Source organism: Empidonax traillii, unplaced genomic scaffold (genome assembly GCF_003031625.1).
Source record: "Empidonax traillii isolate 1590-97213 ecotype Southwest subspecies unplaced genomic scaffold, ASM303162v1 scaffold176:size2985712, whole genome shotgun sequence".
Classification (NCBI taxonomy): domain Eukaryota; kingdom Metazoa; phylum Chordata; class Aves; order Passeriformes; family Tyrannidae; genus Empidonax; species Empidonax traillii.
The window spans coordinates 1,446,765-1,474,400 of NW_020955369.1; the positions used below are offsets into that span (position 1 = coordinate 1,446,765).

General features: G+C 38.9%; 1 protein-coding gene across 1 annotated transcript; it reads right to left on the minus strand.

Annotated features, from left to right (window-relative positions):
• Positions 1 to 90: 90 nt before the first annotated feature.
• Positions 91 to 27,571, minus strand: CHODL (chondrolectin). The gene is made up of 7 exons (XM_027886011.1): positions 27,481 to 27,571; positions 11,298 to 11,610; positions 10,707 to 10,864; positions 6,849 to 6,896; positions 6,395 to 6,478; positions 4,704 to 4,806; positions 91 to 626 (listed from the first exon to the last, which is right to left on the minus strand). Exons 1-7 carry the CDS (start codon positions 27,569 to 27,571, stop codon positions 542 to 544), a joined length of 882 nt encoding a protein of 293 aa, XP_027741812.1. The 3' UTR covers positions 91 to 541.
• Positions 27,572 to 27,636: the final 65 nt, after the last annotated feature.

Genomic DNA, 27,636 nt, shown 5'->3' on the forward strand with positions numbered 1-27,636 from the left:
CAGCAACTGTGTTAATATTTAATTCAATAATATTTGTACCCGAGGACCAAAAGCTGTATTGTGTGCAAATAAACACTAAACAAATATTTTGTATCAAACTTTTATGCAAAGATAAATAATTGTTACACTGTAAAATTGTCAGTTCCATTTACAGTACATCAACTAGGTTACAATGCATGAGAGACTAAAGAAAACAAAGAGGGTTTGTTTAACTACAAACAGTCTTAAAACCAATATACATTGTGGATATTTCCCCATAAAAACTTCAAACGCTCCGTTCATTTCATTGCTCACAACTAGCTAAACACATCTCTTAGCAAAATAAACACATACCCTTTATTTAGCATGGCATATTTTGTTACTGAATTAATAAACGTTATATAAAAATGATCTGAACATTTGCCTCAAGGGGGAGCTTACAGTTCATTCTTGTAGATCCTTTGCATTTTCAAGCCATTCCAAGCTAACGTTCTTTGACGACATTATAAATACAGCCTCACTGCAAAATGTTATTTTTGCCTTCTTTTCAGTCAGTAAATCATTATACCTCCATGCTACTGTCCTTCCTAGGCGTCTTTGAAATCCATAGTGTGGACTGGTTTGGACTGGTTTTTGTTCTTCCTTTACTGAAAAACAAAAACATAAACTATTTTCAGTGCCACGTGTGCCTTTGCAGCCCTGATTCAGGTTTGTGATCAGACCTGAGTGTTTCATCCCCATATTTGAAGGCCACTGGTGTTGCTTTCACAGAGGAGGTTCCCCATCCACAGCAGCACCACAGTGGTGGGTTTAGGTAAGCAACTCTTACCAAAGTTACCAGACCACCCTGCTTAGCAGTGCTACTCCCAGGAACTGTGATAACTTGGCCCATATTTCATTAATTTTGTTTGGTTGTTTTTTGTTGGTTGGGTTTTTTTCCAGTTCACATTTAACCACACCTTCTCTTAAAGAGTGGTCTTTTCAGGGATAGGTATGGACACAGTATGGCCAGGGTTGGTGGGAGCTGGGTGCTTCCCTAGTAGGAGGGACCAGACACACACCCCCCACCCCTCAGCCCTGCCCAAGGGGCTCAGGGTGCAGCCCACCCACCCCAGGGTCATGCCCCAACCCTGCCCACATGCACCCCTGGGACCCCAGAACACTAATGGGTGTCAGCAGCAGAAGGCCTCTTCCCTTCAGGGCTTGACCTGACATCTAATGAAGTGATGGTGCATGAATCAGACTCCTAGCAATGAATGACTGGTAGAAAGCTTCCCTAGGGCTGGTTTTCCTTCAGTTGTGGTTGGGGGTGTTGGGTTGGTGGGATAAAACTGGTTCCAAAAGTACGTGCTCTGCAATATTTCAGAAAACTGTTCACTCGAGTTTTTACAGGGAGCGCTGAGGTACCACCCTGCAGGTTGATGGCACTCCTTCCCCATGGCTACAATTGCCACAGTGCACCACCTTCCCTCACTTACACTGGCAGGTGACAGTGCACTGCAGTCTACTGTAAAGAAGCACTTCCTGAGCCACTGCAGCTGCATTTCAATCAGAATGTTTTACTCTCAGGCTACAATATTTCACACTGGTGGGTTCTTTACCAAATAAATAAAAAACAGAGGAGGAGAAGTAGCCCTACATTACTCCGTAAGCTGGAAACTTAAGAGTCCCAACAGTCCTATACATTCATTTTTCTGAATTTTTAGTTTGCTCCTTTCCTGGTTTGTAAAAGCAAGTGAGTCTGAGTTGATTTAAAATGTGCTTTTTGAGGGAGCTGAATGGTACAGTAGTTTTTAGTCCCTCCAGACTTACCTCTCAAGTCCTACAAAGCAATGCATTATGTACCTGAGCCCATTGGAGTAATTGAAAAGACTCCCATTGGCTTCAGTGGACTTTAGATCAGGCCACAATGCTATAAACAAAGCAATTGCAATGAATCAAGGAATTTCAGCGCTTTTTTTCTTAAGGAAACTGATTCAGGACTTCCTTCCAGATTAATCCAGCAAATGCAGGCATATTTGGTAAATTAACGATGAAATGCTTTGAATGGAGAGTCCTTGCCACACAGCAGGAACAATTTCTAAATATCTTGAATCAGAACTTGAGCTGTATAAAAGGAGCTTATCTTCAGCAAACCTACGCTGATTTTCACCAGCTACACCTCTGGTTTGGGAAATATATTTTAGTAAGAAAGGTAAGGAAGATGCAATAAATAGCTTGAGCATATTGCTGTTTTGACCATCAAATGCAATCATAAAAACTGAGAAATATACCAGGTTGGAATTTAAACTTTCTGCAAGGCATTCAGATGATAATGGAGATGGGTCTTTGAAGCAGTTTCTCCTTGCTTCCCTGGAAGAAATGAAAGGGAGAGCATCTAAGCATGAATGAGCTGATCAGTTCTGCCAGCTACAGGGATGAGGTTTTGTTTTCCCTAATAGTACCCTTTAAGAGCCCAATGCCAGGCAAAATTAGTCATGACCTTTCAAGCTAGGCATGTCCTGGTTGGCCATGGATTGTGGGTTTCAGAGGAAAGGTCACCATGTTGTGGAAGCCTAAAAAAGAATGAGAAGTCAGGTTCATGTGGAAAGTTGGGGATCCCTCCTTCCCCAGCAGGACAGCATCCCTTTCCTAAAGCTCTACAGTGTCCAGATGATCAGTTCAAGTGCCTCTTTTTTATTTGCCTTTTGCCCAAGAATTGCACATTTTTAATGGGCCAAAATAATTTGCAAGGTGGGCCATAAGTGGAAATATAGTTGAAAATAGATGGGGAAATATTTTTTTAAAACAAAGTTCTGTTTCAATTGATATAGAAAACACTTTGTTCTTGGTGATTGCTTTTTTGATTAAAGTGATTTTTAGTTTAAGAAATTACACTACTTTTAAAAGTTTTGATGCAACCATAAATGAACATTCTGGGAAGAAAAAAAAAATCCCACAAACAAAAAGACAAAAATGCTATTTTGATTCAAAAGTATTTTCTCACTGATTTTTGCATCGTTTAATCTATCCAATAATCAGCTAACAGAAAGGGGACAATCTTCCAAGGTGAATTTCCAGTATCTGTGTCATGCGATTTTGAAGTCTTGGAAGTTTAGATGAATTACTTCTGCATGAACTGCTATAGCATCAAAGGCCTGATCAGAGCCCACTGAAGTCAACACCACTAATTCTATTGATTTCAGTGGGCCATGAATCCCTCATTGCTTTCCCAGGAGGATTTGAGAGCTGAAACTTCTCTGGGGAGAGAAAGACCTGCCAGAAAAGGTATGAACACATATGTCATACTTACCAGAAACGCAGGGCCATTGTAATGAGGATTTCAGATTTCAACTACTACATAATTTCTATTGTTATACACATTATTTCTTTATTACCTTTTTTGCTTTGAGCTGCCAAACTTCTACAGCCCCAGGGCTGATGCTTGGATATAATCTTTCCCTAGCATGTATTTGCCTGTCATAAGACATGTTGAAAAGTGCACATTTTCCTTTTCCTTATAAGAAAGTGGACAATCTAATTTATGATGCAAACTTCATAATATCTTTTCTTTATGATTATTTGTTGCAATGAGGCACATTATTAAGAAGTACTGCAAATATCACTGTACACTCACTCATACAGATAGAAACACGTTTCATATTTGAAGTGTTTTCTCATCTGAAATAAGGTATTTCAGTTATTGGCAGAAAAAAAATAAAGAAAAACCACCAAAAAAAAGACTAAAAATAGGGAGGATTTTTTTTTCCTAATTTCTTAAAACAGTGGTATATTCCTTACTACTATTTCTGCTCTTCAAGAGGGATAACAGCTTGTGAATCTGTTTATTACTCTTGATACTTTACTAAAATAGCAATTATCTATTTCAGTTTAATTTTTTCTGGATCACATTGCCTTGAGAGCACTTTCTGAAAAAAAAAGATGAAAAAGATCCTTAAAAAAAGTTTCAGAAATATTAGCTCAGAAAAAAAAAGTCATACCTTAGTGTATCATATTTTGAGAAAAATTAAAAGTCAAAAAAAATTTAAAGCATGAACCAAAACACATCCTGTTTCATAGACTGAAATGTTTCCTCTGTGCGTAATAATTCGTCTGTTTGACACTGCATCTGTGTACAATATGTGTTAACTTTATGCATTTTGTTTAGCAGATACATGACAAACAAAGGTTGCCACTCTGGTGCGTGGCTCAAAGCACAGGTTTGCTCTTTGTTTTCAGTTTCTCTGCTCCAGTGATCCATCTGTTGCTTGTAGGGTATGTGCAGTGAAACAGCATTAAACAGCTGCTGACCCTTAGCTCTATCCTTGGAAAAAAACTGTACTTTAAGTCAGAAAGTGAGGAAAGTCCTTGAGTTCACCCTGTATTTGTGAGGACCCCACTATTCCTCTCCATAACCTAGATGCTGCATAGGTGGTTATCATGATGGAAGAAGTGAAATAAGAGGGCTGACAACAGCTCAGCCTACCAAATGGTCTGCAGAGATACCTTCTTCATAAAGAGGTGAAGTCTTAACTTGGAGACCTGGAATTATTTCAGCATGTGGAGGAAAAGCCTGAAGGTGAATATTCAGCTGTAACAGCTGTAAACTACTCGCATTTTAATAGATGAAAAGATGCTTATTTGCATATTTGGGGACAGATGTAAGCAGTCTTTCAGCATGAATAGCTTGCCAATGGAAATATGAATTCTGCATTTTAAGACCATTATGGATGAGTATATTTTACCTTTTATGAAGCATCTGGAAACAGCAAGTCCCAAAAGCCACCAGTATCAACAGCAGTAGTGGTATAGTAGGTATTACAACATAAATTAGATTCGGAATTATACCTACAAGACAAAAGTTCTCATTAATGTCTCCCATGCTGAAATACCCTTAACCATGTGAGCAAAAATCTGGAGGAGAATATCAGAAATACGTTAACTTACACAAGAGAACACTTATACATTCCTTCTATAGGAAGAGTTCCAAAGATATAAGTCAGCAGTATCAAGAAAAAAACAGCATAGGAGTGATGTTCAAGTTACATTAAAGTCTTAGAATCTGATATTTTCCAACTTTTTATTTGAAAATTTAAGTATTTTAAGAGTAAATTTCACAGCCTACTATTTTTACAGTCCATACAACCTGTAGACTCAGTTGCCCTTGCATGCTGGATTGCCACCTGTGCAGGACCACAGGAGGAAAAAGTCAGGCTCATCTCCCCTTTCCCCTTCAAAGAGAGATATAAACTGGTCTTGACTAGTCAGGAGCTGAAGGTGCTCTCCTGCAGGTCCCTGGACAAAAAGAGTGGGAAACGGTAAAAGCTGAGACTATTATCTGTCTACAATAAAGCATGTGGTCTGCAACTTCCAGAAGGGTCTGACTGGTTTTTGGTAATTATATGTCTATGTTTTATACCAGTATATATTTAATGTTCAAACTGTGGAGAGTTTCTTACCCACCTCTTTTGAAAATATTTTTTCACTAGCAAAAATAAATGTGAGTGTTCAGGTTGGATTTGGTTAGGAGTTTTAGATAGTCTTTGCATAGTTTCTATAAATAGTATTATTAATTTCAAAACACAGTTCATCAATATATCAGTTCCTCTGGAGTTACAAACAATGGAAATATCAGTTAGGAAGCTAACTAAAATCCAGACAACCAGTGTGGAAACAGCACCAACTTTCCATAATCCCATGGTACAATCCTGTAAAATCCAAAGTTTCTCCTTAGAGATATTCAGTTCCTTGAACTAAGGCCATACTACATATTTTCATGAACCTCAAGACTCCATTAAGGACATAAATTGCTAAATGAAGTCACTTGGACACTACAGGAAGCACCTGGGCAGTAGGTACCTGTTTCCAAAATACCAAGTGATGTTTCCACTGGAAATCTCAGCAAAGCACTCAACTCCTCTAAGCAGGTGACATTCCTTAAAACACAGGGTACCTGGAGTTATGGCACTGTGCTTATTCTGTAGATAACTGGAGAATTCATGCCAGGTCTGTTAGGAAAGATTAATTTGTGCCTTTTTCATTTTTTAATGACTCAAAGGTGTCAGATATAGAGGTATGTGTTGAGGAAGAGGTGGGGAGGAGAGGAGAGAGGCAAGGCCCTGGTTACCACAGCCTAGAAGGAGATGCTCCACAGCTGGGTGAACACTGGTGAAATCTTACATCTCAGGAGAAACAGGACAGATTGTAGATTCAGATCAAAGTTTGGGGAGATAAGGAAATTATTTGATTCCACAGCTACAAAGAAGAATGACTAAAACTCCTGAAGTGCTATTCAAATGTATACTTTTTCAGGGTAGTTCCTGTGGAAATAGACTGCTTCCTCCCATTGGCAAATTAATGTTTAACAGTTTCCATTATCAACAGAGTCCACTATTAATATTTTTACCAGAACACTAAATTCATATGAACACATTACCTGTTTCAGTAGCAATAATGTGATACTGATCTTCTGGTTTGCTTGTGTCATAAGGATTTCCTGCTGGGACTGTTGGAATAGTATCTGAAAAGGATATCGGACATTTTAGGAAAATATGACTGTTATGTTGTTAAATAAATTAATAGTAATTACATCTTAATTTATATTGGGAAAATGAACATTTTTATTTTATGATTGACTAAACTGCTGGATATATATGTCTAAGCAGGATTTTATTATGAAATTGGGATTACATCTGGAACAAGAATTACTAGCAATGCTATTTTGAATAGCCATATATTTGTAGCTATTGCTCTCTAAAGGATTCATTTCTCCTATGTTCCAGTTTTAAACTGTGCCTGTTAAACTTAAATAGTTTTGGAGGGTTTTGTAAACTATCCTTATAATTCTGTATTTATCATTTCAACTCAGTTTAATGTTTAAAACTTCTTACCGTAATCTGGCTCTGCTCTGTCTCCTAATTCTTTTTCTAAGACATAATCTGTTAAATCAATATTTGAAATCAATTGTTGAAGAATTAAATATGTGTGCAATAAAACAGATGTTTTCATTCTTTTGCATGCAGTATCATAGAAATAGATACATTTCCCCCCAAAAAATATTGCTTAACTTCAGCATTCCATCTTTTTACCAAAGACTATTTGCAAACTAGCTTCAAATCACTTCTACTTCATACTTTTTGCCCTTTAGAAAAGTTTATTCTAGTTCCAACTCTTGGTGGCCTCTTCTAGATTACTGAATAAACCACTAGACATCCTAATTTCCTTTGCTCAATAAAACTCTTAACATACTCAAAGTTTTATTTGTCCAGACAATCCTAAAATAATATTAAAAACTGAGTGTTCTTGATTAGCACTTAAATTTTATCCACATTTTCAAAATAATTCTTACAGAAAATTGGCTAAGAAGCAAAACAAAGCAGCACAAGTTTGTGAAGTTAGATGCCAGCTTCATGTAGCCCTAAAATCCAAATCATGGGCAGTGGCTTCTAATAAACCTGATAAGGAACTGAAATCACTAAAAGAGGAACGATATCTTACTCTTGGAACACACCAGAAACTGGAGAACAAATTCACAGCCTTAAGCTGCATTGCAGAGGCTTGTAAAGCTACTTATGGTTATTGTTATAACTAAGAGTTCACAAAGATCACAGAATTAATTACCTGATATGGGGGGGGGGGGGAATCTGCATGACAGTTTGAACACCATTCCTTTATCATGAGACTTAACTTAATAGTGCTATAAACCTGCAGTTCTGAGTGTCTTGATAAACACAAACTGCTGGGAGAAATCAAAGCAGCAATAAAGCCTACTAGAAAAAAAAATTCACTTACTCTGGTTAAAAATAGTGACATCTGACCATACATAAAGAAAGATACCAAAATACCCCAAAGAACTGAGTTCTGCCCCTAGACACCAGAACAGCAGTTTTTAATTTCACTGCATAATCAAACATACAGGAGCTGGACAGAAACTAAATGTGGTTGCAATTACCAACCTATAATTAAATTTAAGATTGCTGAATGATCAATATGATCTAAAGCCAGCAAATGCTGTCAAGGAAAGCACTATAAAAAGGGCTTAGAAAAAGAAAGTGACCACCAGAAATGTAGTTGCTGCCTGATCAAGACTGCCTAATGAGCACTGCCCTGAACTTGCTGATGATACAATTAGATTTAACTTCATCACAGTCACCTACAACCTGTTTTGGCCTGTGACTGGTATCAAACACCACATACACCATATAGTCAGAGAAGTAGGGGAAAAACAACATACTTGGATAACAAACTGAAATTCAATATGCCTGTGGCACTTGAATACTCCTGCTAAAATGGATGTATTTTGTATTGCAAATAGCTGACGTTGAAGCTTTTATGGTGATTTGGGGGGAAAAAAAGGTTATTTGTAAGATCTCAGTTTGAGATGGCAAATGTAATTTTCTTGCAAACATTGTAGTACTTTCTTCAGGCAGTGAAAGAAATGTCTATACCTATTTATATACATTTATGCATCCACTCCTTCATGTGACAGAAAAATGCATTTCTGGAGAATAGTCTGGTTTCCTAAAGAGCACAATTCCAACAGTTTGAAAAATAAATAGCTACAATTCAGCATTACTGTATTTAGCTACATAACAATGTCAGTCCTAACAATTATCTACCTACATATTATTTGCCTTATATGCCTCATTATACACTATGAACCTATTTCTACATGGTGAAAGGAATATAAATGCATTTTCATTGTTATGCAATTTCTCTCTTATCACTTTGTTTTCTGCCAATCCAAAATACCTGGCATTTTTTCCAATGGTGAAAGCAAAAGAAAAAAAACAATTCTTTATCACATCTCAACAAGAATGGTAAGTAGTTCCCTATTAGAGAATCATTATTTCACTTCAATTTGGTTTTTCTAAAGACATGAAATATACTTGAAATTGAACCTTTTTTACCAAACCTGAACTTTCTGACATCAAAATGTTATTTTAATGACATAAAACCTCTTTATTATCCTATTTTAAATCATTGTGTTCAGTTGTAAAAGTGATAAAAATGTATATGTCACATTTCCTTGAAGGGCCTATGATAGATAAAGGTCATCACAAGATAGTGATAACTAATACCTTTAAAAGCAGAGACAGATTTTGGGGGTGGGGCTAAAATGTGTAGGTGTACCGAGCCTTCCAAATATTTAATATTTGCTTGCAATATCAATTGACATTAATTTCCTCATTAAGAGACTAGAGAGAGGAAAAAGCTATCTCCCAAAGTCAGAGGAAGAAAATAGCCTGAATCTCTACAGACAGACAGATCTGTACTAAGAGAGTGATTATGGCTTGACTGTGAGCATCGAGAAAGCAGATAGAAAACTGCAGAACTGTAGGACAAACAGCTGTTAAGAGTAGGATTTCACAGAATCACAGAATGGCTTGGGTTGGAAAGGACCATAAAGATCACCTCATTCCAGGGACACCTCCCACTAAACCAGGTTCCTCAGAGATCCACCCAGCCTGGCCTTGAACAATTTCAGGGATGGGGCAACCACAGCTTCTCTGGGAAACCTATTCCAGTGCTTCACCACCTCCAACTACTCTTTCAGTTTGAAGCCATTCCCCCTTGTCCTGTCACTGCAGGCTTTTATAAACAGTCTCTCTCCATCTTTCCTGTAAGCTCCCTGGAAGGCTACGCTTAGGTCACCCCAAACCTTTCTCTTTTCCAGGCTGAACAATCCCAATTCTCTCAGCCTTCCCTTATAGCAGAGCTGCTCCATCCCTCTCATCTCCTTGGTGGCCTCCTCTGGACTCGCTCCAACAGGTCCATGTCCTTCCTGTGCTGGGACCCCAGAGCTGGAGGCAGCACTGCAGGTGGGGTCTCACCAGAGCAGAGCAGAGGGGAAGAATCCCCTCCCTCCCCTGCTGCCCACACTGCTTTTATTAATTAATTAAAGAAATTAATGCATAATTTCATATGCATTCTGACTTTCAGCTTAGCTTTTGAGAAACACACACAGCACAGATTAATATTTGTATGATTCTCCTGCACACCATGTTTTCATTTACTGTGAGTACCACCAAGAGTAGACAGTGTTACAGGCTCAAACTTGAAAGTTTATTTTTCACGTCTTTTCTGGGTTTGCATGATGTTCTAGTTTATAGTTCATGTTTCCTCTACTGACATATACAGAACTTATGTCATGTCTGGAAGTACAGCCAAATTGCCTAAGATCTGGCTTTTTCTGTCACCATCTCAACTAGCATGCATCTGCTTTTCATATCTAAAGTTTACATGCATGCATGTTTTTTCCTACTGTTCTAGATTTCATTCTTAAAGCCAAAACTTTTTGAAACAACCATGACAAATAACTAAATATAAAATGGTGGGTCTGCAACTACAAGGACAGTGTATTTTTCCAGTAGGACCAAGATATGTCTTGGTCATTCTACTTGACAGTGAGCAAGGAAAGTGGAAAGTGGCCACTTAAAACACTTTGTGGAGAATAAAATAACCAGAGAATAAATTAAATCAAAGCAAACCTGGGAATGCATGATAGTGAAGATAACCTCGTAAACATTCTTATTAGATACAAGCAGGTTTATTTAAATTTATTAAAAATTTATTTCAATAAATAATTATTATTGACATATTACATCCCTGTTAATGCCAGCTCAGCACACACCAAACGAACCAGTAGTACAGGCCACAAGACACTTGCAGATTCCCTCACAAAACTGAGGAAGTTCTTTTTCTAAAGTAACACCCCACCTGTGAAATATAACTTTAATTTCACCTACCTGGGGCATATTTGCAGATAAAATTGTGCTTCATGTTGCATCTATCATCATTCCACTGATAAAGGTATGGCCCTCCCAGACCAGGGTTTGCAGTTGGCTGATGATACATCACCACACAGGCTTCACTTCCACAGGAAGGCTCATCTGTATACCAATTTCTAGGGGTACACACAAAGACAAACTTTCAACTTTCGAAGGCAAGGCTCATCAGGATGCTAAAAAGAGTTCACATTGATGAAGACACATCAACCCCAGCACTCCCATCCTCAAAGATATGCTGCATTGCCCACAGTTTCTCTGTGAAAATATTCTATGCATGCTAGAACAACCTCCAAAAGCCATACAGGGACAAACTCATTAGATGGGAGCAAAGAAAATTGTAGGCTGAAGCCACAGCATGCCACCCTTTCACAGCTTCAGATTCAAAACCCCAGCTGCCAGCTGCGCTTTATCTGGAGAAGCTGAGAGACATTAGAAACTTCAAGGGGCAGCAAGTCTTCAAGCTTGTTTCTAGAATACTTGGCTTGCTGGGCATTTCAATCCCCATTTCTTTCCATGGAACCTTCTCAATAAGCAGTTTTCCACACTTACCTGAAGGGTGAAATACTTCCATCAGCCCACTGGTAGAGGTCGGGGCAAACACTTGACGTGGCCAGTCCGTCGCCACTCCTCCAGAGCCCGATCCAGAAATCACCATCAGAAATCCCAGAGCCTGACTTAGTGAGGTTCTGTAACATGTTTTCTATCAGTTGCTGCTCAGCTTCGCTTTCCAAGCTCAGTAAAGCCCCACCATCCATCTCACAAGCTTGGCGGGCCTCCTGAAAGCCCACGCGTCTAGACAAGTCCTGGAAATAGGCTAACTTGTAACATGAACGCTTGAAGGCACCATAGCACACCTTTTGACCTGAAAAAATAAAAATGAGAGCATTTAGAGTACAGTAAGGAACAGCAAAACTGCTAAAAAAAAAAAAAAAAAAAAGAGAAAAAAAAAAAGAGCACATGATGCAAATGTTGATGGAGGCCAGGAGATTTTTTTTCCCCCTGTCTGAAAAGATTTGTGGGGATACACTGGCACCACTGAAATACTTTGCCCTAATTTAAATTGCAAATATTGTGCAGTTCATGGGAATCTATGGCTTTCTTCCCAAGGCCTGTGAAACTCTCCAACACACTGAAGATTCCCACTAACTTCTAGAAAAACATTCCCTACTCTAATGACTGTACCATCAGGCCCCTCTGTTAAAGCCAAGATCTGTTTGGAGGGTATTTTCTTAACTATTTCATACTAACAGATCAACTCCACTTTTATTTTGCAATCAAAGCTATTTGATTTAAAAAATAATGTTAAAATTCTCCATTTTAGTGGCAAGAAGCATCTAGAATTTTTTGAATCCTGCTATCTAACCCTGAGAGGTTGTATTCATCTTGTGACGTGAAGCTGCTCTTCACTATAATGTGCCTAAGTTCAGCATGTAAGGGTGTGTGGAAGGAGAATATCTGCTTCTTCAGTGCAAAAAGGAATAGTAAAAGGATCACAATACACAAACACAGACTTGACAGGAAAATGTAATGGAGAAAAAAACTAAGGAAAAAAACCCAAAACTTGTCAGACACACAAATTTGTGAGCTATCAAGAAACTGCAGGCAAACAGGACTTTGCAACTTGACAAGGATGTTGAGGAGACTATGCAATCTCATGATATGCAATCTCACCACGCAGGGTTAGGGAATGGGGAGGAACAAAGAGGGAACTGACAGGAAAGGGTGTTAAAGGGGTCAGTCACATATAAAACGGTGTGTGACTGAACATGTGCCTTCCCTAGGCATCTATTTGTGCCAGCTGAGGAGGAGGAGGGGACTTGACTCTCCATGTTTACATTGGTGATGTACTTGGGTGCTGTTGAAGGCAGCATCTTGTGTGTGTCCATCTGTGTGACAGCAGATATTCCAGCACAGCACTGGAATATCTGCTCAGCTTTCCTACTTGGTTGAACCATGACGGGGAAAAGCTGCAGCCACATCCTCAGCAGCTCAGAGAGAAGCCCTGGGTACCAGGGTGGGCACCAGCAGCCAGGCAGGAGGGGGTCCAGGGACTTGAGGTGCTAGAGGAGGTGGCCGCTCTCTAAACATGCCTTACCACACCCAACAGAAACTCCAGATATTAGCAGATCTCAGTGCCAGCCAGATCTCACAAAGAAACCCTGTGATGCTTTCAAAAAGCTCTAGATCTACTGCATTCACACCACTTTTCCTTTGCCCTTCAGAGTTATGTCTGTGGAAAGAATCAAAAGCCAAGTGAAGAAATAATACTTATTCCTTCCACGTCTGTGGCTGAGAAAGATATGTGCCTTTTTCCAGAAAAGGAAAAATATTTATCTTCAATGACTCTAGAGTTTATATAACAAGATGAGAAATTAACACACTTCCATATCAGCTGCAACTGAACTCCAGTATATTCATTTCATGATAGGAGAAGGCTTCTAAATAACCATTTTTTAGGAAAAAAAAAGTCCATTTTTTCCCGTATAGAAATTTATCAATGAAGAACAAAAGCAGGAGAGGTTATGTAGATAGATAAAAATTACTGAAGAATACCAAAGCAATTAAACCCACCAGACATTATCTAGATTGTTTAGAAATCAACAAATTTCATAATTTGATTGGATAACTTGCTAAGGATAGTATTTAATTGTACCATGTCAGATTTGCATTAGAAAATTTTGTAGTTAGTCCCATTCTTAATCAAACCATTTGGCTTTACCTTTGAACAGGATTCATCCTGTTTTACCTTGAAAAAAAAAAAATTGTAAATTGTCACTGAAAAACAGCAACATCATCCTATAGATTAAGTTGCACTGCAGCTTTTTAAGCCAGTGTTTTTCTAAACACAAAGGATAAACATAGAAGCAAACAGAAAAGCCTAATAGCGATAATGAAGTTCATTCTTCTTGCTTTAGTATTGTTTCATTTTTTTATTTAGTAAGTAGCATAATTCCCACAACAGATTCCAAACAGCACAAGAGCTGACTGAAGACATCTCTGTATGTGTAGAGTGCAAAATTTCAAGAATTTGCAGAGAATAAGCAGAGTATATCAAAGCTGCACTAATAATGGAACATAAAAAGAGGAATAGCTTCATGCTATTTAACTTTTAGCTAAATCTGAAAATAACTCTTATTTTGGGGGATAATTTTTGTTGTGGAAAGCTAAATTATGGGGGCAATAGGATTATCCTATGCTTAGCTTTCTAGGGTTTCCTAAAACTCTTTAAAAAAAAAAAAAACAAACCAAAACAAAACAAACCAAATCTCTGAAAACTTCTTTTGATGAAACCCTAATAAAGTTCATCTGGGAGAAGGAGTGGTCAGTAAGATAAGTATCTTTGCAGCCTCATTGTTATTTGGCAGACAGACTTCTGAAAATCCAATTATTTATCAATAGTTAATCTACTAAAATAGTACAAGAACAGTTCAATAAAAAGGACAAGCATGTTCAAAGCATGGAAAAATCTAGGCTCCAAGATCAGGAGGAGACCACCTATTTGGACTTGTCTAATATTATCCTGACAACACAGTATGTCCCAGTTCCATTCCTGCCATTTCCACTTCATGCAGGTTAAGAGCCTTGCTATCAATCCATGCAGTAAGAGCCACAGTCATGGCTAGGCAATGGTGCTGAAGAACCAAAGGGCAGACCCTTAGATACAGAGGCATATAAAATAATGGGCTTCTTTCTAAGACTTCTTTGAATAGAAGAAAAAAATGCCCCTGCTGTCAAAGTAAAATGATAACACCGACTGCTCAAAAGTGGGAAGTGCATGAATGAAAACCAGGTGTGAAATCTCAGCTCAGTCCCTTCATCTATAACACTGCAATTCAAATTTTGTTGACATGATCGATTTTCCCTAGGAGTTCTGTCTCACTGACAGGATCAAGTGCACAATGAACTGATCAACATTTTGACCCTCACCACTGAGTGAGTGACAATGGCTTATTGCCAGAGTACACATATGGATATAACAGCTCAAACATCCAAAGGCTAGCACTGAATCATGTGGGACACGAATAACTTACACAGAAAAGTGACCACACCTTTCCCTCTCGCTCAAGATTTCATTCAAAGCATTAATTCAGGATGTATATGTAAATTTAGGGAGAGTCCTTTGTTCACTGCCTTGTCTTTTTTTTATTTTTCCAGACAATTTTTTGAGATAAGCTCTTCCATGATCCGCCCTTGACACCAAGTAGTAAGTTATGAGCAAATTCAGCTATCAAAATATTCCAGTCACAGTTTCAGTCATGCAGGAATGTTCAGTCGAAATGAGTAGGCTGACCACTGTGGATCTCAATTCTGTGATGATCTCAATTCCCATGCTGTGCCTCCCTTTCATGGGAAAATAGTTAGCTTTCCATCTATAATACACACATCCAGTCCCCTGCACGTTACTCAGGTGGTTGAAGTGTCCCCCCTCACTCTCTTCTCATGCACAGTCTCTGCTCTTCTGTGGTTCTACAAAAACCTGATTTAAATGACCTGCCTAGCAGGACAGATGGGTCCTTGCTGGCTACCTGACCAAGTTTCTTCAGGGTATTCATCTCCAGTCAGCTGCTGCACAGAGACTCGTGCTGCTTAATAGAATCATTTAGGTTGGAAAAGCCCTTTAAGATCACTGGGTCATGGAGTCCTGGCAAGTGCTGTGTCTGAGCTGCTATAAGGATACCGCTGTTATTGTAGATGTTTGTGCAGTGTTAAGTAACTCTAAAATCAAGTCTTACAAAATGAAGGAATTGAACAAGCGAAAATTTGCATGCATTCTAACTCTTAAATTCCTGCTCTTTCATTTGTTCCTTTCTACACCTCTGGCAAAAGAAATAACTTCCCCCTTAAAGGCTGATCATTTCTGCAAGAATATACCTCTAGAAACCAACAGAGGAAACAGCGAGGAACCAAGAACTAATTGGCATTAAGACCCACAGACCCATACAGTGTGAATGAAGTATGTGAGGCAGAGTAGAAGCTGTGAATTTCTCTTGTTCTAGTTAATTTAATCCCTGTGTTTAAGCAGTGACCGACTCTGAATCTTTTCTTTCTTCTTTTGAAGGGGACTTTGAACTAGCTCCACAATGGCAGGATAAATGTGTTAATGGAAATCTGCAGTTTTGCCTTAATAGCTGGCAAATCAGTTGACATTTTAGTGCTCTTCTCGGAACACGCTGAGGTGTCAGGTTTTCAAGCTTCATTTTTTACCACTTTCTCTTTCTACTAATTTCTGAACTACAAAGCAGAAATAATTTACCAGTGAAAAATGAAAGAATGGACCACATTGTACAGCAGACAAGATAAGTATGGAAACATTAACTATGTGTTATTTTACCTTACACTAACATCTTTGCAGCAGACAAGACTCCACAGTTAATTTTAAAGTAACATTTTTGCTATTTCAGCTGTATAAATTCAACTCCAATTTTTCTGTCACAATTGAGTAGAAAATAGATTTGTAAGCTAGACTATTGGAATGAATCACATTAAGATAGTATGCATTATGAATAAATAGAGGCCAGTTAGGCATTTACAACCTTTCCAAAAGATCTGCCCTGTGATACTTGAGGGAATAAAGAAAACATGAAGGAAAACACTGTGCCACCATATGGCATCCAGAAAGAAAGAAAAACATGTTATTGTGTTTGATCCTTCCTTCAGTGTGAGACTGAAGATCTAACTAATTTAATAAGAATAATTTAATAAGACCAAGGAACTCACTCTTTTCCCCTACAAACACACAGGCAAATTAAGGTTTCAACCAACTCTATTTGACTATCTGCAGATGTGGAGTGCTTACAGCCTTCCTTTCATGAAGCATATCCAAAGAGCCTTCCCTCACTCAAGCAGAGCAATCCAGACCCTGTTCAGAAGCGTGAGCAGAAACAAGCAAAACACACACTTGACTTGGTGTCTTGAACCCCTCCCTTACCTTTCCATCAACAATTGCCTTCTCACCTCTTGAGGGAAGAGCATTATGTTGAAGCAACAACTGACAGACAAAAGACTGGTTTTCACTTTCTTCCCCAGTTACAAAACTGCAAGATTAGGTGTCCTTCGTTTCCTTATGGGAATGTCTCCTGGTTTGTGCTTTCTACCTCTCCCACAGGCATCAGCCATACAACGCAGCTGTTGTATGTTCCTGTTCCCTCAGCCTCAGCAGATCTGGTCACCTCCTGCAGAGACCCTGAACTGGCTGGACTTCCCTTGCACCCACTTTGTCTCACCATTCCCGTAGCTGACTGAGGAAAGCAAGTGCACAATACTTGCTATAAGAAACACCAGCTACCATTCACAGAATCACAGAATCAGACGGGTCAGAAAAGACCTCCGAGATCATCCAGTCCAACCCTTGATCCAACACCACCATGGCACTCAGTGCTACGTCCAGTCTCACCTTAAACTTCCAGGGGCAGTGAATCCACCACCTCCCTGGGCTGCCCATTCCAATGGCTGATTACCCTCTCTGTAAAGAATTTCTTCCTAATATCCCATCCATAAGGACTCATTTTCATCCTGGAAAGCAGCTCCACAGTAGAATGTTTTGATCTCAACATTAGAACAAAAGATAGTTTTTAATTAAACTACTCATTAAACATTTCTGCAAGGGAAAAAAAAAAAGACAAGAAAAGGAGAAACAAGAAAATTCTTAGCTGGTATATCAATTGTGTCTTCATTAAGTTTTAATAATTATGTTTCATTAAACAGAAATAGGTTCCTTGATTTCTGTCATGACAGAAGTTATAGCGTCATGACAAAGTGTCATTTAGAAGCAGAACTGCTGACAAATTACCCAGCTCAAAGACTTCTCCTCCCTAAGAGTGTGAGGATTTGTACTAACTAGACCTCCATGGCCCCATGAAGGGTACAAAGATTAAACTGAGTAACACACATTGCTTAGCTGGAGTCCTTGAAGATATCAGGCAGAACACAAGCTCCCTGATGGCAAATCCTGCCCCTTTTCCTCTTGGACCTGACAAACTAAGCTAAAGATCCAGGGTCGCCTACCATTAGCATCCACCTAGATTGGTGGGGAACAGCCACTGCATGTGCACAGCACATGTGAGGAGAGACAAAAAGGAATGCATGAAGTCTTAGGTAGTGAAGTTCATTATGTTTTCATACTGTGACTTTTTCTTCTCAAGACAATGGATTCAGTAGAGAACATAGAAGAATACTTGGTAGAAAGGAATGTGAAATATTTAACACTAACCAGAACAGCATGATGCTGATGGAGACCTCTGAAAATAAAGTGAGAAAATCTAAGACATAAGAATGTAAGTGAAAGTAATAATGAAATAGCAAAACAGAATTAACTAAAATGTTCCACTGGCTAGAAATATATTTCTCTGCTTCTGTTATGAAAACTAGTCTTGGTCTCAAGCTTGCATGAGCACAGTGACCTCAGGGGCAGGGTGATGCTGGGCACAATTTGTTTTCACCTGTCCCCAAATCACAGGGCACTCCATGCCAAATCCCACTAATGCACTTCAAAATGTGGCCAGTAAGGTCCTAAAAGATATTAAATTTCTCTAATCACATTTTGGTTCAAAGCTGACGCATCTTGTCAAATGATCTATGTATCATCCAGTCAGATTTTGACTGGGTTCAGTTGCTGGTCATGTTTTGCTGTATTATGTTACTGCTGTTGATGTTTTACTGCATCATATTTGTGTACCTTCACTGAATTTAATCGGTGATTCATATTACTTCTTAAAAAAAAAAAATACTGTGATAACATTTCATAATTACATTCTGTCTTCATTTAGGATAAAAGCAAACTGCCATCTTCTCTCAAAGTTTGTAACACTAAGACGCATTCTCTAGCTGAGTCACTGTCCAAACCTCTGATGATTCTAAGCTAACACTTCTAAGCTGCTTCAGGAATTCTGTGTGCTCTCAAATTTACCATTCAAATACCAGCTCCTGTACAGATGACCCACCAGCCTGTATCCATTTTAATATCTTCATAGCTATCTCTTCCATACCTTAGTAGATATTTTTTCCTCCAACCCTCCTAATAACCTAGTCTGCAAAGAGAAGACACGTTCATTACTGATTTATACTTCTTCTGGATTAGGGGTTATGCATAATTGTCATCATACATTTTTTTCCTTAGTTATTTTTCTGATGTGAAAAATTTTCAAAGGTTCCAAGTCATTTTTAATGGCTTATATAAAATATCTGAGGGCCATATTTGCCTATCTAGTAGCTGTACTTCAAGTAGTATACAGGGAGACACTTTGTATGCATCATATCAGAGTCATGAGCATGTAGACAATGTCTAAGGTGGCTTATTGGAGGCTGGCCCCAACCTCTCAAGTAAAACTCATCTATTAACTAGACTTCTTACAATACTTCCTATAATGGAGTCCCTTTCTTGCCAAATTCTTGGTCATTAACATGTAAAAGTTGCAGATGTATAGATAGCATGTATGAAATGGTCACTAAAAGAAATTCTTTATATTCTTTCTCAGACACAGGCCAAATCTATCTGTAGCCATTAACCATCCCATATCTTGTATCGTAGCAAAGATGATGTTAGAGGTCCTCAGACACCAGCCAAACAGTCACCTCTAGGATTAATGCAAATCTTGCAAAGTGGCAAAGCAGAGAGAATGGAAATTTTAAGCAAAAAGGAAGTACTGTGTTATACCATCAGACATTTAGTACAGTTATGCAGAACATGAAATTACACAAGGAACGTTTGTCCCAGGCAAGTCCCTGTCTTAATCTTCTCTTCTTATCAGTTCATTTATTGCTGAAATTGGGTGTTCAGCTGTTAACTAGTAAAGCCATTGTGTTTCTAAGCACTTTTGGGGACAAGAAGATGACTTGTTATTTCTGAATAAAAACTGTTCTCAATACACCCATAATAACTACACTTTTACAAAACCAAGAAATCAAAAGGAGACAGTCTGTTTGTAAAGGAACATTAAACAGTACCAATTTAAATATTAATTTATCACTAACACCTGGATTTTGCCATCTGGCTGAATACAAATGCAATTAAAATTCAATCTGATAGCTTCCCTGCATATTGCAACAAGATTACTGGTTGTTAAAAATATACAAATGAACCCTTATGACAAGTATTGATCTAAATATTACATTTGGGAAGGTTAGTCAAAGCCTGTATGTGCTCAGAACCTGCACTCTTCTAGGTCTTGGAAAGACACAAGCTAGGATCCCCTGCCCTGCAAAATGTTTTTCGTTATGTTGAATGAACACTGGGAGGATTTGTCTTTCCCAGAGTAGACTGAAAGTTGGTCAGGATTTTCAAAATCAGTGATGTGGTGTTTCAGACACAGACTTGCTCTTGATGTACTGGGAAATGGAATGAAATCTGCCATCTTCACAAGGCAGTGATGGGCTTATTCACTTATTTCACAAAGAAAATAACATTTATTTCTTATAGTTACCTTCTCAACCCTGACACACACAGAGGGATCTCAGGTCACTGATAGAGGAGCTGTAAACAAGTAGCTTGATGTCTAAATCTCATTAGAAACTATTCAACACTTCACCCTCCATAATTACCATTGCAGGAAAACATACGATTACAATTATGTAAATCAATACAAGGTAAGTGTCTTCAACTGGGAAATAAATGTCCATTTTTATAAAAGGTTTTAGTCACTGATTCAGGTCATAAGTCACTGTCAAAAAGAAAAAAAATCTATAAAATATTTCTGAAAAAGTATTGCCTTTTTTCCCCACAGAGTCAAATCATTAAAGCCATGACAGCTTTTCCTTCTTCTAAGTGAAACATACCTTCGTTTTGGCATCAGCTCTGTTTCAGATATATAACACATCATAAATTTAAAGCATGTGATCCATTTAGCTTTTCCTGTAATAACAGTTTCTCTCTCTTCTGATCATGTGAACTTTACAGGTATATATCACAGGGCTAATCATGACAGACAGTTACTTACTTCCATAAGGGGCCACTACACAGCTGCACTGTCCTGGGGGTTCACCCTAAGTGCCAACACAGCTAATAAGACAACCATCTGCAAGTTGCCTTCTGTATTTCCACGTTAAGAAGGAACAGAGATGGGTTTCAGACCTATATTTTTCCCTTGTCTGCCTTTGAGACGCCTAGAAACACTGTCACTGAGCAACACGGGCTCTTTGGCATCACCAGGCACGATGAGGACAATGCACTTAGAAACTTAGTGCTGGCACCCAGAGAGGATCAGCTTGCACTTCAGCTTGGTACAATCTGCATCTGATCAACTGGCAATAAGAAAAATGTCACCACGAGCACAGGGCATGGAGCATACCCTTTTTCTTCTGCGATATTTGCTCAGGACCTCAGTTTCCCTAACAGTGAATTGTGCTTGTTAAAAATTACAGTTCTACCCAAAGGATAACACTCTTCATGGGTACAAATAACTCTTTTCACTTCCATGGTCACAAGCAGACCAATGATAATACCCAAGGGTCAGTGGAATCTGTTCGAATCTGTTCAAAATAAGGGGAAATATAGTGTGTTGGAAAGATCTACACATCTACAAGCTTGCTCCAGGATGTGGATTATTTAACCAGAACTTAAAAAATACACTTACTGCTGATATCTATATTTATAACTTAAATCTATGGCAAATATAGGTATTTTGGCAACAAATCCAGGAAAATACAGGGAATCTGTGGATGCCCCATCCCTGGAAGTGTCCAAAGCCAGGTTGGATGGGACTCTGAGCAACCTGGTCTCGTGGAAGATGTCTCTGTCTATAGCAGGGGGCTTGGAAAAAGATGATCTTTAAGGTCCCTTCCAACCCAGGCCATTCTGTGATTCAAATTAAGTCCCTTCATCAATAGTTTTCTGTGAAGTCAAACCCAGATCAGATTTCCCAAAATCTTTAAAGACAGACATGGCAGCTAAGAAGTTGTTGTTAATGTGGTGTGGAATAGACATAACAAGAACTAGAGAGTCTGAATGGTTTAAGTATAATGTGTTCCAGCCTAGGGGAACAAGGAGCAGTAATAGTCCCCTGTCCCAAAGCAGCAGGCATTTTCACAAATATCCAATTTTATATAAATCAATAGGTTCCCTCTACAGGTTTTCTCCTAAGCATAAATTTAAGCACTTTCTGAGAATTTCTGCTGATGGTTCATTTCTTATTTTTGCCTCTAGAAGGAAATAGTTCATAAATCTTTAGTCACAGAATATCCCTCAGTTGAAAGGGACCCCCAAGGATCATCAAGTCCTACTCCTGGCCCTGCGCAGGATACCCCAAGAGTCACACAATAGGCCTGAGAGTACTGTGCAAATTCTTCTTGAGCTCTGGCAGAATTGGTGGTGTGACCATTTCCCTCAGAAACCTGTTCCAATGCCTAACCAGCATCTGGATGGAGATAATTTCCCTAATATTCAGCCTAAATCTCCCATGGTCAATAGATCTGTCCTATGTCAATTAAATTCAGAAAAAAAGAAGAGAAAATAGAAAACTTCACAATTATTTTTCAGAGCAAGAATCATCCATTCTCACCCTTTTCCAGTGAAATTTGAATGTCTTTTTCCAAATAAATGTATTTTCCTGGATTTGTTGCCAAAATACCTATATTTGCCATAGATTTAAGTTATAAATATAGATGTGGATGCAAAATTACATTAATTTCCTTGATTTATGGACTCAAGAGTTTCCTGGAGTGGAACACCCAACATGCATCTCAGTACAAGAGTGTAGAGAGCCTTCTTTTTGCAGCAGTTCCACAATTGAGACAAATCAACAGGTAAGTTCTTGCTCATTCACATTCTCCCAAGAAACTGGGAAAAGCCAATCCATATGGAATCTTAGAATTGGTACTACAATTGGTACTACAATACACTAAGAGAAAAATAGTCAAATAGAGGTAAAGCATGACAGGTTAATTCTCATTACATGTGCACATGTACAGTGTTGTTGGGGAAGAAACTGCTGAGATACAGAGTGGGATTCATCTCCCCAAACTTTAGTTATTCCCAATATACCCATGCACATCTAAACTGGCTCACTGATGTTACTATGTAGATAACTGAATGAAACAGGCATTTTTTAGGGTGTATCTGTGGTGTTTTCAAGATCTAAAGCAAAATGAAACTAATCCCACTCTAAAAATACCATTTTTATCCTTCTCTCATAAAGTGAACCTAGAGTCATTAGCTGGAGCTGCATTTTGATTTAGTTGCAGCTACATTTAGATTTAGTTGTAGCCATGCCAACTCTTTAGTTAGGACTCATTATTTCTTAAGATTGCTTGGAACTGAAGGTCCTACTATCTCTCAGTGGTGGGAGTAGGGACTGCTTCAGCAAGAGATTCAATTTCCAACTATTGAGTGACAGGTATGAGTATGGGATTAGAGTGCAGCAATTACTATCAAATCATTGTTTCATCTTACTTATTTTGCATTAGTACTATAAAGTCTTTTCTGATCCAGAGATTTCCAAAGAGAAAGCCATTATGAGAATTAGTTTCAGAAAAATAGTGCTGTACAGAGCCCTTATGAACCAAAGCATGTCCTCCTGCAAACATCTTATAATCAATAAGTTGGATGTACACAGGATCAGATCTGAACTACACAGAATTAAAGTCAGGGTACAGAACATGAGTTCAACAAGTGCACCTGGTTGTTGCACTGGGACAGACACCTTGTCTCACTGGGAGCAAGAAAAGTCACATGAAAGGAAAACTAACTGTCCATACCATTCCACATGTTATTTACCATAGCTCCCTCTGTGGTAAGAATTTCCTCTTGGGCTCTTCAGCCAAGTGGAGTACTGGGGCTTGACAACCACAAGTTTGAGAACTGCAATTACAAAAATTCCTCTATTTTTGAACGAGATGTGAGGGAAAAGTTGCATTCCTGGAAAAGTTGCACGCTCAACTGAGGCATAGTGCTAGAAATTTCCATCACTCCCCTTAGCCCCTGAGCAGAACCACAGTCTTGCCAACCTGCATAAGCAGGGTAAGCTTAACTGGTTTGATCAAGGGGAAAATCACCTCTAAAACTGAAATCTGACTCCTAAAACTGATTCGAGTAGTTTGGTATTTCTGCTTTGCTCTATAAAGACTCATCTACCATCACAAATCTCCCATTATCAAAACTGTGTTCTCACTCCACATGGTATTGTGGAATTTCTTGGTGAGGAGCAAGGTGTGTTTAATAGAAATATGTATTATATTCAAGAGTCATCACCTCATTTCACTTTAAGAGCCTAGATCATTGGTTTATCTCCAAGAAGACATTGCTCAGAATAGGTGGATAAGGAAAGGAATTGATAAAGAAGTCCAGGGAAATAAAATGCTCAGCTTCTCCTGAAGTTCTCCAAGTCCCAGGTTTAATGACTACTGAGATCTAAAACTGAGCAAGAAGATTTTGTACTATGTGGGCATGCATGTCATGCATGTGCATTAAAAGCTTTTCCAGTATGGAGCTGAATGCTCCAAAATATTAAAATAAATAAATATAAAAAATATAAATCTAAAATAAATATAAATATAAAATAAAATAAATAATATTATTTACAATAAAATATGTTCAATATACACCTATTGCACATGTATCCTGTAGACAAGACAGGCAGTGGTTTTTCCAAGTTATACTTTCAAATTCTGAGCCACGAGTGTACCTTAAAATGAACTGTTAATGAAAAAAACCCACAGCTTTACAGTAGAAGGTTTCATCTACAGAAAATACTTAACAGACTGACAGACAAAACTGTAATAAGCAGTCTAAGCCAATTCAACTAAATTAAGCCCTTCTGAGAAAGGGTCTATCCAATTCAGTACTCATGAAGATACTTCTTCAATTATCTTACTGTGCAGTATTTTATGCACAACTCAAATCTGATCATCAGCCTTGTGAATGAACATACCCACTTCCTTAAAGGCATCCGAAGCAAATAAGTCAAAGTTTAGGGGCAATTCTTGTGCTTTCATGACCCACCAAATGTTTTTCCTCATTTAGTGTTTTATATGCCCAAATACTTCTGCACCAAAATAGATACATTCTGCTTTAAAATACTGCATCACTATTTAATCTGACTATTGATGCATAGCCATAGCAAAGAGCAAAATTTAAAAAGGCATAGAAATACAAGCAGACAGCAAACAGTAGTCATTAAACTATAACATCTATGATTAATACATAGGCTGTTAAATGATTAGTAATAAGATTAGCTTGCAACTCTCCTGCCCAATAGATACTTAAAGTAATTGCATCTTTGCAAACTGCATTATCATCACTTCATGTTCTTTATGATGTCATGGGACAGCAAGGCAGACTCAGCACTTTCTCCTGAGCCTGCTTTGATTTGTTTTCTTCTTCAAGAATCAATTCTCTGGCAACACTAGATAGCCCGATATGGAGGCTGTGAGCACTGCTCACAAACCATCTGTCTAACTACACTAAAAATTACAAAACATTTGCATTACTACTCCTCAAAACTTCCCAAATACAAGATGACAAAGAAATAACACCTGAATGTGAATTATTTGATGCTAGCTACAGTTGTAATTATATCCTAGGAAAATTAACATACTTGGAAAGAGTAACAGAAGCCCTTTACTTAAGGAAACATCATTTTGAAAATGCAGGCCCTTCCTTCTCTGCCCTCTTGATACTGTGGTCTAAATGGTTGCAAATTTGAAATTATTGCTAGGTCTGGTGCAAACTTACTGCAGTAAATAGGATTCTTTCCACAAGGTCCAACCAGCACTCAAGCCAGTTTTACAAACAGCTTCTGTGTGAGTGGTAGGAATTACATATTTATTTGGAATGAGAACAGTGATATTTCCAATCATTCCAGATTATTTATCATGACTGAAGCATAAATTAGCAATTTCTCAGGAACAGGTCTATTTAAGATACAGACTTGCACATTCAAACAAACTTGTTTAAGCCCAAGTTGTTGGTTCTTATACAAAGAGAGATAAGCTAGATGGGAGTCAGGTGGACAGCACACACTGCCCAATTATCCAATAGCACTATTTCTTGTCTGAAAAAGTGTCAACTACTACTAGTACCAAACCTATTCCTGTGCATGTGGCAGAATAGGGGTGTGGTCCTTGAGAGAAGAGAAGAAATAGAATTTAAAAAAGAGTTCTTCTGTCAGTACATCAGAGTATCTGGTAGAAGAATAATAAATATTTGGCTGTTATTTACCTAATGAATACAACTTCAGCTAATAAATTAATAGCACATAAATAGTTATTCTGTGTCTTCAAATCTTCCCCTGTATTCTACCAACCAAGTATTAGATGTATAATACATTGACATGAGGCTCATTATATGCTTTGAAGTGTTTCAAGGAATAATAAGGCAGAGCCTGCGTTTTTTCAAAGTCCCAAAACGTTTGGTTGTATTTTTTTTGCATCAAGGAACAATTTAACTAAGCAGTACACACACATCATACATCGTTTTTAAAAGCTGGACTTCTACTCAATTTGCTACATCTCACTTAAACACAGAAGCTTTAGCTGGAAGGTTAAGTGACTGGGTTTCCTCTGTCAGACATGGACCCCAGTAGTGAGACTACAATGCAAAATGCATCTCACGGATGATTAATCTTCTCTATTCCTTAAAAATAAATTGTTACATAGAATTCATATGAGTTGTTATACAAAAAGCTTTGACGTATGATATCAGCCAGTACAACTGACATTATAATGGAGGTAGATTAAGTATTTCAGGGTACTCTTCAGGCAAGCAAGTTTTTTTCAAAGTATTGGAAGTACTTTTGTTTCCTGAAGGCATTGTTTCACCAAAAGCCCAACAGCTCATCGCAGTTCTGCACATGAACATGCTTCAAATAAAACATGATCAGAATGGTCAGTGACTGCACCCCACCAGCAATTAAGAAAATTATCCAAATTCAGACATCAAATGTCTCCCACAAAAAACTGCTAGAAAAGTTTTCTTGATATGCAGTAGCATGTCCATTACAGTCTCTGAAATAATTGTATACAAATAATTTTTCTGGAATCAGTTCATAAACAGCCGTGTTTCTACCTGTACATACAGACACTTACACATAACTTGTTAACAAGCACAGTCGACAGTGTAAATCTTTGTTTCCAGATAAATGCATGGATGTGCTGCACGTGTAACACGCCTCCAAGAGCCTCTCAGCTTTAGCTTGGAGAGTCTGAGCCAAAGTACAATTAAAAATCGCCTTTTCATCACATTTAGTGGCTTCTGAGCATATGCACCCGTACACTGGAAACACTGTGAGCTTACGGCTCTTACATTAAACTTAAGACAGAGATTTCTGAAGCACTGTCTTCCTTTCTGCTCTGAGAGTTGTGCACGCACCTACACGTAATAAAACTATTTATGCCACCTGCTCTTAGAAGTTTGCTTTTTCCTCCCGACAACACTACAAACAAAGAAGAAACATCCCTGCGCAGGTGCCAACACAACTCAAGGCACAGCTGTTCCTCGGCAAGGCGCTGCAGGGAGCACACGCTCGATCTTTTTGAACAACTCGAAGGGAGCCGGAGCGCTCCCGCAACCAGCCAGCTCCTGAACAGCAGGAACTCGCTCCAGGCTGCCGCGGGAGCCTCCGGACCCAAACCTGGAGCTGCTTCCAGCTCTGCCGGGAGCGCAGCCCCGGGACGGCCGCGCCGGGACAGCGGCGCTCCCGGGAGGCGCTTCCAACCAGCGGGCTCGCTCCCAGCTCTCCCGCCCCTCGTTCTTCCCGGCTCTGCCAGCGCCGCATTCCCGCACCAGCCCCCGCACGGCACTCACCGCTGAGGACGCGCCCGGCGAGCGCCCCGGGCCCGCACAGCACGAACGCGGCCAGCACGGCCGCCAGAGCCAGCCCCGCCGCCGTCCCCATGGCGCTGCCCCGCTAGTGCTGCCGCTGCTGCCGTCCGCAGAAGCGCTCAGGGCAGGGGATGCCCG